The sequence below is a fragment of the Salmo salar genome, chromosome ssa14 (assembly GCF_905237065.1).
Source record: "Salmo salar chromosome ssa14, Ssal_v3.1, whole genome shotgun sequence".
Classification (NCBI taxonomy): domain Eukaryota; kingdom Metazoa; phylum Chordata; class Actinopteri; order Salmoniformes; family Salmonidae; genus Salmo; species Salmo salar.
In genome coordinates, this window is record NC_059455.1 from 11,494,036 (window position 1) to 11,506,000 (window position 11,965).

An 11,965-nucleotide genomic window follows, 5' to 3' on the forward strand; every position below is an offset into this window, starting at 1 on the left:
ATGTGATGTAATGAAAGCCAGATGACCTTTGACTCCCTTAAAATACTTTTTTTTTTTTTTTAAGATGCAATGCTGTGTTGAACGCTTGCTTTATTTGCTATGCTAGGCCCACAACTGTACACCAGGCGGTGGGAACGAGACTAGCTGAAGCTAGATCAACTTGGGCTATCCTCAAAGGCCAGAGAGGTACTGATCAATGTACTCAATGGAACTTCAGCTTAGTAATAGAGAAAAGTTTCTTAACACTCCAAATGGTACATAAGCAGTATTAGAGTCAACACACAGAAAAAATCTCATTCTGTAAACAAAGTTTAATGTTAATCAATGCATGAGGTGTTCAACATGCTTTTCAGAAAAGCATTTAATTTACTTAATACAAAGCAAACAAGCTAACAAAATAGAACCTGCATTTCCTACAAAAGAAAATGTATATGGTATGAAACCAGTCTAATATTGCAAACACCAATTACATTTTCTCACTTGGACATATATATACAGTATATATACACTCAAATGAAATACTGTAAGTACAGTTTGCAATCTCATTTTTTTTAAGTATTGGAATGTGTGTCCTGTACTTGTCTGTATTCCAGCAAAAAGTGCCTTCACAATGGCCTGAAGTCTTAAGTTAATTAACAAGGGGGGGGGGGAATCTCTAATAGAATAAAAACTAGAAAGAGAACCTTTAAAATGTCGTCGGAGCGAGTGGGTCTTCACAGCTGGGGCAGTTTGTCCACAGGGGTGTCGAATTTGAAGTCCGGGGGGGAAGAGGTCGGCTGCGCGGGGGTAGATGAGTCGGTACGACTGTCTGATTGTGACGTCTGCCACACCGGCGATGTCTCCAATCTCTGTCCAAAAAGGGAGAGGATTTGCAGAAATGACTACTGGTGCTTTAAGTCTTCAGACCATTGTTGATAATTGTGTTCTCAGAACTATCAGAAATATGAGTTCCTGAACATTCAGAAAGAGTTTGTGTGAGCTCTCAAGTCAGAAATACAAGTGTGGACCACAAACGGCCCACTGTTGTGCTGTTGTTCGTGCCTGAAATTTACTGAACCATGTTTTAAAGTTTATAGACAAACACAAATAGTTCAGATTCAGCCCATCAAGAAGACCTTAAAAAGACAACCACCACCACTATCTCCACCATCCTCCCACCCACAACCTCACCTTTCTGGGTCTTCTTCTCGGCGGAGGCCTGAGAGGCCATGTAGATGGCGGCGGCGGCCACAGAGATGGGGCTCCTGCCGGGCACCAGGTCCTGCTCCACGGCCTTCCGGGCGATGTAAGTGGCCGCCATCTGCACCTGCTTAGGCAGACCCAGGTTGGAGCAGAAGCGGGACATGAAGTCTCCGGTGGTGATGAGGTCCACGCTGGTCTCCAGGGCCTTGAGGATCAGCTTGAAGCAGCGGCCGATCTCCTTCTTGGAGATGCGGGACACAGCGCAGATCTCTGCGGGGGATGGATGACAACAAGGGAGTCATTAGTGAAACCTTCAGGGTGGTTTTAATAAGACATGCAAGGGAAAACATTTGAAGACGAAAATAAAAATCCCTGTTTCAGTCAGTTTTCTTCTGTTTGGTGCCTAATGAACACGATCCAGGTAAATTTCATAACCGTGAAGTCTTGATTTAAAATTTGTAGCGACCGTAAGAACCAGCACAAGCACTCACTCTCCAAGACGTTGCTTGGAACATGCTAATATGATCTTAAAACCATAGATGATATAGATGATTCGATATGTAATTCCATGCTCTAAACATCCTCTTTAGAGGAGCTCACCTTTAAACGTCCGAGGCACGCCCTCTTGTCTGCAGGCGATGTAAAGGCAGGCTGATGCGATGGCGTCGTTGGCCCGCCCCTTCAGGCTCTTCTGTTCGTACACTTGCTTAAATAAGTTATTTGTTCGGTCCTGTGGGTCAAAGACACCATTTACCCTCAGTTTGCTGTGAACATTCATATAGTTTAGTTCAGAGAAAATCTGCCAAAGAACTTGAGTTTTGGAAATAGATGAATCAGTTAGCTAGCTAGCTACTAGGTTCCACAAAAGCTAAACAAATGAAAGTAGAAGAGAGAACGGGACTCACTATGATGTTCCTTGGTAGGTTGATCCGGTCGGCCATGGTGGTAATCTCTTTGAAGGCGTTTAGCATGGCACGGTCTGAACTGCTCATGGTCCGCCGGTTCTGGTACTTGGAGTTGCCGAACTCGTCAAAACTAGCCGCGCCTGTTCCCTATGGTGACAACAGAATTGTTGGAACCATGAGTGATATAGACTTACTACCTGGTAAATCTTACGAGAATAAGTATCTTATGGAAACCTGTGGAACCTGATGAAGACCATATCACACAAAAAAAGGGGAGCAGACATTTTATTTTCATTGAATTTCTTTGTCTGGCGCCACTAAGACCACAAACATAAAAATAGTTTTAAGCATCTTTCTCTGTAAGTGGTGACTTTAGCTAGGTGGCAGGGACTCTGTGCCAGTTGTGGCGCCAGGTAAGATGGCCAAAGTGTGTACTTACCTTGCTGATCATGGTGGTCAAGTCTCCCCCGTTGAGGAGTGGGTTCTGGGCGTCGCCCACTCTAGACGGGTCTTTGGTGGCTTTCTCATTGGTGAAGGTCCTCCACTCTGAGCCGACGTCAATCACCCTGTCACCTGGGGAACCACACAAATTACTGGGCTCCCGAGTGGCGCAGCGGTCTAAGTGGTAGAGGTGTCACTACAGACCCTGGTTCGATTCCAGGCTGTATCACAACTGGCCGTGATTGGGAGTCCCATAGTGCGGCGCACAATTGGCCCAGCATCGTCCTTGTTAGGGTTTGGCAGGGGTTAGGCCGTCATTGTAAATAAGAATTTGTTCTTTACTGACTTGCCTAGTTAAATAAAGGTTAAATAAATAAATAAAAACTACATGGGGCTAAGCTCAAATATGTTTAAACAACTTCCTTTCACCATTTACCTTACTTTATCTCCTTGAGCACTTACATGAATACATAAAGGAGGTAAAAGCGATAAACATCAAGCACCCACTGTATTGATTTCACCATCATAGCATAATAGCGTGATGTATTGTTGTCTCTACTTTCCTGCCCTTTGTGCTGTTGTCTGTGCAAAATAATGTTTGTACCATGTGTTGTGCTGCTACCATGTTGTATTGCTATCATGTTGTGTTGCTACCATGCAGTGTTTTCATGTTCTTCTGCCATGCTATGATGTTTTCTTAGGTCTCTCTTTGTGTAATGTTGTGGTGTCTCTCTTGTCGTGATGTGTGTTTTGTCCTATATTTTTATTTTATGTTTAATCCCACCCCTGTCCCTGCAGGAGGCCTTTTACCTTCTGGTAGGCCGTTTGTTCTTAACTGACTTGTCTTGTTAAATAAAATAACTTGGTGGAAGCATTATTTTACTTATTTAAGTCCTTCCTTTTGTGACATAAAGAGAAGAGGAAATTCAATATTAGGAAGGGAAGCGGTATTCAGTGACATTGGGACCAGGGCCAACACTTCATAAATGTAAATAAGAATAGTATCTACAGTTGAAGTCGGAAGTTTACATACACTTAGGTTGGAGTCATTAAAACTCGTTTTTCAACCACTCCACAAATTTCTTGTTAACAAACTATAGTTTTGGCAAGTCGGTTAGGACATCTACTTTGTGCATGACACAAGTCATTTGTCCAACAATTGTTTACAGACAGATTATTTCACTTATAATTCACTGTATCACAAATCCAGTGGGTCAGAAGATTACATACACTAAATTGACTGTGCCTTTAAACAGCTTTGAAAAGTCCAGAAAATGATGTCATGGCTTTAGAAGCTTCTAATTGACATCATTTGAGTCAATTGGAGGTGTACCTGTGGATGCATTTCAAGGCCTACCTTCAAACTCAGTGCCTCTTTTCTTGACATCATGGAAAAATCAAAACAAATCAGCCAAGACCAATTTCCAAACGCCTGAAGGTACTACGTTCGTCTGTACAAACAATAGTACGCAAGTATAAACACCATGGGACCACGCAGCCGTCATACCGCTCGGGAAGGAGACGCGTTCTGTCTCCTAGAGATGAATGTACTTTGGTGCGAAAAGTGCAAATCAATCCCAGAACAACAGCAAAGGACCTTGTGAAGATGCTGGAAAAAACAGGTACAAAATTATCTATATCTACAGTAAAAAAAAAAAAAAGCCAGACTACGGTTTGCAACTGCACATGGGGACAAAAATCGTACTATTTGGAGAAATGTCCTCTGGTCTGATGAAACAAAAATACAACTGTTTGGCCATTATAACCATCGTTATGTTTGGAGGAAAAAGGGGGAGGCTTGCAAGCCGATGAACACCATCCCAACCATGAAGCACGGGGGTGGCAGCATCATGTTGTGGGGGTGCTTTGCTGCAGGAGGGACTGGTGCAATTCACAAAATAGATGGTGTCATGAGGGAGGAAAATGATGTGGATATATTGAAGCAACATCTCAAGACATCAGACAGGAAGTTAAAGTTTAGTCGCAAATGGGTCTTCCAAATGGACAATGATCCCAAGCATACTTCAAAGTTATGGTAAAATGGCTACAAACCTGACTCAGTTACACCAGTTCTGTCAGGAGGAATGGGACAAAATTCACCCAACTTATTGTGGGAAGCTTGTGGAAGGCTACGCAAAACGTTTAAAGGCAATGCTACCAGATTCTAATTGAGTGTATTTAAACTTCTGACCCACTGAGAATGTGATGAAAGAAATAAAAGCTGAAATAAATCATTCTCTCAACTATTATTCTGACATTTCACATTCTTAAAATAAAGTGGTGATCCTAACTGACCTAAGACAGGGAATTTTTACTAGAATTAAATGTCAGGAATTGTGAAAAACTGAGTTTAAATGTATTTGGCTAAGGTGTATGTAACTTCCGACTTCAACCGTACATAAGTATTCAGACCCTTTGCTATGAGACTCAGGTCCATCCTGTTTCCATTGATCATCCTTGAGATGTTTCTACAACTTGGAGTCTACCTGTGCTAAATTCAATTGATTGGACATGATTTGGAAAGGCACACACCTGTCTGTCTATATAAGGTTCCACAGTTGACAGTGCATGTCAGAGCAAAAACCAAGCCATGAGGTCGAAGGAATTGTCCGTAGAGCTCCGAGACAGGATTGTGTTGAGGCACAGATCTGGGGAAGAGTACCAAAACATTTCTGCAGCATTGAAGGTCCCATAGAACACAGAGACGTGCATCATTCTTAAATGGAAGAAGTTTGGAACCACCAACACTCTTCTTAGAGCTGGCAGCCCGGCCAAACCAAGCAATCGGTGGAGAAGGGCCTTGGTCAGGGAGGTGACCAAGAACCCGATGGTCACTCTTATAGAGCTCTAGACTTCCTCTGTGGAGATGGGAGAACCTTCCAGAAGGACAACCACCTCTGCAGCACTCCACCAATCAAGCCTTTATGGTAGAGTGACCAGACGGAAGCCACTCCTCAGTAAAAGGCACAAGAATTTTCCAAAAGGCACCTAAAGGATTCTCAGACCATGAGAAACAAGATTCTCTGGTCTGATGAAACCAAGATTGAACTCGTTGGCCTGAATACCAAGCGTCACTTCTGGAGGAAACCTGGCACCATCCCTACGGTGAAGCATGGCTGTGGCAGCGTCATGCTGCTGAGATGTTTTTCAGCGGCAGGTACTGGGAGACTAGTCAGGATCGAGGGAAAAATGAAAGGACCAAAGTACAGAGAGATCCCGAGTGGTGCAGCGGTCTAAGGCACTGCATCTCAGTGCTAGAGGCGTCATTACAGACCCTTGTTCGATTCTTGGCTGTATCATAACCGGCCATGATCGGGAGTCCCATAGGGTGGCGCACAATTGGCCCAGCGTCGTCCAGGTTAGGGGAGGGTTTGGCAGTCATTGTAAAATAAGAATTTGTTCTTAACTGACTTGCCAAGTTAAATAAAGGTTAACGACACTAAGCACACAGCCAAGACAACGCAGAAGTGGCTTCGGGACAAGTTTCTGAATGTCCTTGAGTCGCCCAGCCAAAGCCGGGGACTTGAACCCGGTCGAACATCTCTGGAGAGACCTGAAAATAGCTGTGCAGTGATGCTCCCCATCAAACCTGACAGAGTGTCAGAGAAGAATGGGAGAAACTCCCCAAATACAGGTATGCCAAGCTTGTAGCGTCATACCCAAGAAGACTCGAGGCTGTAATCGCTGCCAAAGGTGCTTCAACAAAGTACTGAGTAAAGGGTCTGAATACTTATGTAACTGTAATATTTCCGTTTTTTTTTATACATTTGCAAAAAAATCTAAAAACATGTCTTTGCTTTGTCATTATGGGGTATTGTGTGTAGATTGATGAGGGGGGGAAAAAACGATTTAATCCATTTGAGAAAAAAGGCTATAACGGGGTCTGAATACTTTCTGAAAGGGACTCAAAATGGGAGTCCCATAGGACTGTTATGTTCAGATAGAGGCCTGTAATCTGTTGCTCTAACTAGGATGGCTTTCCAAAGCCGTCTAAGGAAGGCGTGGACAGATTTGATTCTATTGTATCTTTGAGAGGATGTTATGTTTCTATCTTTTCCTGGTATTATGCACTCTAGCTATGTGACAGGTCATACATGACGTCTTTAGTCCCCCTCTGCTCCCAATTTCTTTTTTTACCCTTTCGTGTGTGTACTTTACTGTATTTATACTTGGGATATATCTTTTCAACATGAACAATTCCAAAATCGCTGGAGGACATCTGTAAGGGCCTTGCTACTCAAGTCACATGTCATAATAACAGCACAAACACATCACTCCCCCTGAACAAGAGGTTAGGACTGTGTCTATAGAAGTGTAGGCCCAGAAGTTTCAAGTTTTAATGTCACGGGCACAAGTACAGTGAAATGCCTTTCTAAACCCAACAATCCAGCGATCAATATCAATGTAGTACTAACAAATAACACAAGGACGAACAAAAACACACAAGAAATAAAGAAAATAAATAAGAAAACGAGAAAGTAAGCGCTATATACAAGGTCAGTTCCAATACCATATAGAACAACGTGCAGGAATACTGGAGTGATAGAGGTAGATATGTATAGGGGTAAGGTGACTAGGCATCAGGATGTATGATAAACAGAGTAGCAGCAGCGTAATTGAGGAAATAAAAATGCATTAAAGGGTCAACTCAGTCCGGGTAGTGATTTTGTCAAGATGCTCTCGATGGTGTAGCTGTAGAACTTTAAGGATCTGAGGGCCCATGCCAAACTTCCTGAGGGGGAGAGCCGCTGTCACGCCTTCTTCACGACTGTGCGCTTGAACCATTTTAAGTTCTCAGTGATTTGGACCCCGAGGAACTTGAAGCTTTCGACCCGCTCCATTGCAGCCCTGTCGATGTGGATGGGGTCGTGCTCGCCCCCCCGTTTCCTGTAGTCCACGATCAGCTATTTGGTGACGTTGAGGGAGAGGTTGTTGTACTTGTTCCTGTCCTCAGCCGTAGCATCAGGGTTGTCTGCGATGGCTCTATGTGCAGTAGCCCTGTCCTTTAGTTTAGCGCCAACCTCTGTGTTACTCCAGGGGCTTTTGAATGGGGAAGCAGCGAACCTTCACTGTTGGGACGTCGCCAATGCATTTCCTTATGAAGCCAGTGACAGAGGTGGTTAGCTCATCGATGTTATAGACGGAGTATTGGAACATATTTCAATCAGCGTTAGCAAAGCAATTCTGTAGCATAATCTCTGATTCTGATGACCATTTCTCAAAGGAACGAGTCACGGGTATTGTTTGAGCTTCTGCTTGCAAACAGGAAGCAGGAGTCATGATCTGACTCGCCGAATCACGAACGAGGGAGGGCTTTGTATGCTTGCTTGTGGGTAGAGTAACAGTGGTCTAGGACTATCGCCCCTAGTGGCAAAGGAGACATGTTCATGGAAGTTGGGCATCACATGTCCTAATGACGCGGAATTAACAAGGCAGTCAGCTTCCGGATGTAAGTTTTCTTGCTTGTTTACAGCCTCGTACAGTTGGTTAAGTGCCAGCTTGTTAGATTTCATGTCCTGAGGTGGAATTTATCCAACAGTCACGATAACAGCTGAAAACTCCCTCGGGAGGTAGAAGGGTCGGCATTTGACAATCAGGTATTCCAAGACTTGTGAACAATGGGTTGAGACTACCACTGCGCTCGAGTCAGAACGCCATTTGTTGTTGATTAAGAGGCTCATCGCTCCCCTCTCGATTTCCCTGACTCTACTGTCCTGTCCGCTCGGTTAATGGAGAATCCATCGAGTTGGATAGCCATGGGGGGTCTTGTCCGAAAGCAATGTTTTAAAAAAGCTGAGAATATTGCACGTTCGAGGAAAAAAAGCTGAGAATATTGCAGGTTCGAGAGTCCCGTTGGTAGCAAAGCCGTGATCGGAGGTCATCCATCTTATTATCAATTGGCCAATAGAATGAAGGGAAGAGGTAGCCAGTTCTCCTTTCACCTTAATCTCGCCAGGATGTCCCCTCTCATGCCTCTAACACTGGCGGTTTCTCTTGGGTACCCCGAAAATTGGGTCGGAATTACAGAAAGAACCCAGGGCAGATCAGTCAAAGTTGAAGCCGGAATTAGGGTAAGTAACTGCTGATCCGATGTTCAAAAGTTATTGTCGGTTATAAGAAATGAAAGCGAATTAGAGAAAATAAAGTACATAAGGCCTCTGTGTATGTTATGTTACGCTATTTACCTACCGCAAAGGGGTTAGGTTTAGAATAAGGGTTAGGTTTAGGGGTTAAGGTTAGGGAACACAGGATTTTGAATGGAAATACATTTTAGGTCCCCACAAGGATAGTAAAACATATGCTGTGTGTGTGTGCAACCTATCACTCACCAACTACAAGGCCACACTCGGGGCAGATCATATCCCCTGCTCTGTAGTCTTCTACAAGCATGGCGTCTGGGTGGTTGGGGCACTGCACTTTAGGAAGGGCCAGGGCGTCTCCACTGCAAGTAAAGAATACATCCCAGAGGTCAGCCAACAGTGACCTCTTACCTTTGACCCTGCCTAGTGAGAGTTAACCCAGCACTGGGTGTGATTGTACTTATCTCCATAAACTGGTTTACTGCCAACGACATGGTATTCATTTACTTAACTCTATACACTCCTGTGAACACTGCACAGTGGATAAAGCCGGTTGACACTGCTCAAGGTGAGAAAGTATGTTGTTTAGTGAGTTGTCAAATTATGATAACGACAGGGAAATCTTATAGGCCTGTTAAAATTGTACACAAATTGTTAAACATGTCAGACTGTCTTTCCCTTAATCTGAGAAATATGAGGATCATATTTACCTTTAATAATATAAAAACAAAAGGCACTTCTGAAAATGACATACAATGTTGCAAAAGCAATTCTGGCTGCATGTTTTACAACAGTAACTGTTCACAAGCATCAACACCAGTCATAATGTTACTTGTTTATTGGTCGAATATGTATATGCATACCAAGATAAATAGACTGGGAAGTAGGCCTACTACAAGACTAATACAGAAAAGCCACTGCAGAGATTGTGTCAACATAATGTAAATGAGTTTCCAAGCTAAATTATGATTCAGTGGTGATGTGGCCAAAAAACGTTGGACAATGGGACCCCAAAAAATGGGCTTCCAGCGTTTCAGACAATTATCCTCGACACCAATTCGATTCTACAATACGAAAACATAACCCATTTAGCGAACGGACTTGGTGGCAACCTTTCACTAGTGAAAACAAGCTATTTTGAGACAGCCAGTGAAATAAATGGCTGGTTAAACAACCCAATCAACTTGCAGTGTCCTTGTGACAATTATCTATTCAATGGCTGAAAACCTCTCATGATTAAATCACTGTCTAAGAGTCCGTTGACACTCGGCTACTGTAAATACATTAATGTTGCTAGCAAATTGGATTTAGCCAGCTGCGCTGGCCAGACAACATCACCTTGCGAAGTTGCGACATCACCCATCCCTAAAACATTGCTTATTGACACACGCGTTTGCATCGTGATTTGGAAGTTAGATATCATGTTGCGCTACCTAACGTTATATCGGATGTTTACAAACAGTATGATCAAGTTGACATGATATACGATCGAGACAATGTGTAAAAATGTGATTTGATAACGTTAGTGTTTTTGGTAGGCTAGCGAAGGTTAGCTAAAAGTCAGTAATGGACATTCCGGTGGCTATGATGGAAAACACTTAGAAACAACCGTCTCTCCGTGTTGCTCGCCATCACCACCCATTGTTCAATAACTTTCACTTTCCCATATGAAAAGACAGTGATGCAAAACACAGAAAACAGCTTGGGATACATATTGTACACACCGGCTTGTTGACGCCATGTTCGCTAACTACTTCTTTATATCGCGAACAATGGCTTCTTCTACCTTTTATATATGTATTTTGGCCCACGTGGTTAAATGACGACGGAAGGGCAAAAGGCTCAGACTTAAAAAAAAAAAAAGCGATTCAAATATGAGGACTGGATGTAGGCTACTTGTAAAAGTATAATGTACTGTCACAGACCAATGCTTTTGACCCTTCAAAATGGATAAAATTACTATCATTATCAAATGAAATCATATTACTTCCTAACCGTGTCACCTTTAGTCACTGAGCATATCATGGAAGTGAATAAAGATAATCAAGTGCAACCAAAAGGCAAAACTATTTTAACAAACTTGTGGATTTTTGTGTGTTTGTGTGTCTCAAACTTTACTTTTTCTTTATAATCTTATTATTACATGCTTACTTATTTTTGCAATGAATACTAGCCCACACCTCTTCAAGCTGGGCAGCTGGAACAAATCCCCCAACCCTGTTCCCATCAGAGATTAATATTCCACTTGCCAGCCACTAAAGAAAAAAAGCACTTACATGCTGGGTTATGTGTACCATGTTGCCTACATGGGAAAACATAATTGGAAAATGTGCTCAAACAGCAATGGTAGTGGCATAACCTTACTTAACCCCATTCAACAAACTGACTCAACTCTGAGCAGGCAATACAGCAGTCTCACTTTGTAAGAGCCATAGCAGACAGGCCTGTCTATGAAGCTGTCAGAGATGGCATTGTCTCTGTGTGCCAGCCTGTGCCCCTATCCTCGTGCTAGTCTCGGACTGTATTGCCTTGATTCTCTCTCGCCGACACAACCCCTGTACTATTGACCTCAAAATCTCTGGTTGGACAACCACCACATAATGAGTCATTGGCAAGAGATCCATTGACAGAGAATTTAAAGAGAAATCAAGTGTTTCACAAATCATTTGTGACTGTATTACATTGACTGTGGCATGCACCTTGAGCTGTTTGGATTACATTGATTAATGGATTACATTGCCATAAATAAACAAGCCTTGTCAGCAGCACATATTTTATTAAATTGCACGATGTCCAATGACATTGAAGACTAGTAGGAGGTGAATAGAATTATTCTCCTTTAACCTGTAAGACAACAGCAGGTGGAGCTAAATCCAAAAATGTCAGATATGGCCATTATTAAAGGCTCTTTTAGGCTTTTTCAAATGCTAAATACTAAATCATATTATTATTGTACTAAAGTCTCATGATGAATCAACATACAGAAGGAATTTATATCAATTATGTAAAGATTCATTCCTCTGAATATCTGAGATTCTCAAAGGTAAGGCATTGCTGACGCCTGCCAGATCTGACAACACCAGGACGCCTGGATATGTATTTTACGTATCAGCTAACCACATCACATTGTTCATGTGCTTGTCGGAACTAGTGCCGCGATCAACCACATGGCATATATTATAGCAATCTGTCAGTCGATGACACAGTCAATGACGTGGCACGCAACCATTGGTTGATGCAAGCAACACACTAGTGACACACTAGTGATGATGTCACACTAATGGCGATGCATCATCCTGGTGAGCAATCTCATCCAACTGTTGCTAATGCTGCCAGCACTGTGTGGTGTGAGTCCCT

At 42.8% G+C, this 11,965-nt stretch overlaps 1 protein-coding gene across 1 annotated transcript; it reads right to left on the reverse strand.

Moving 5' to 3' along the window:
• Positions 1-446: 446 nt before the first annotated feature.
• LOC106568989 (transcription initiation factor IIB) lies at positions 447-10,419 on the reverse strand. The gene is given in 8 exon segments (XM_014139922.2): positions 447-764; positions 766-848; positions 1,171-1,452; positions 1,783-1,912; positions 2,088-2,234; positions 2,527-2,660; positions 8,858-8,970; positions 10,333-10,419. Coding segments are annotated over 8 exon segments (957 nt in total). The 5' UTR covers positions 10,350-10,419; the 3' UTR covers positions 447-713.
• Between the last annotated feature and the right edge of the window lie 1,546 nt (positions 10,420-11,965).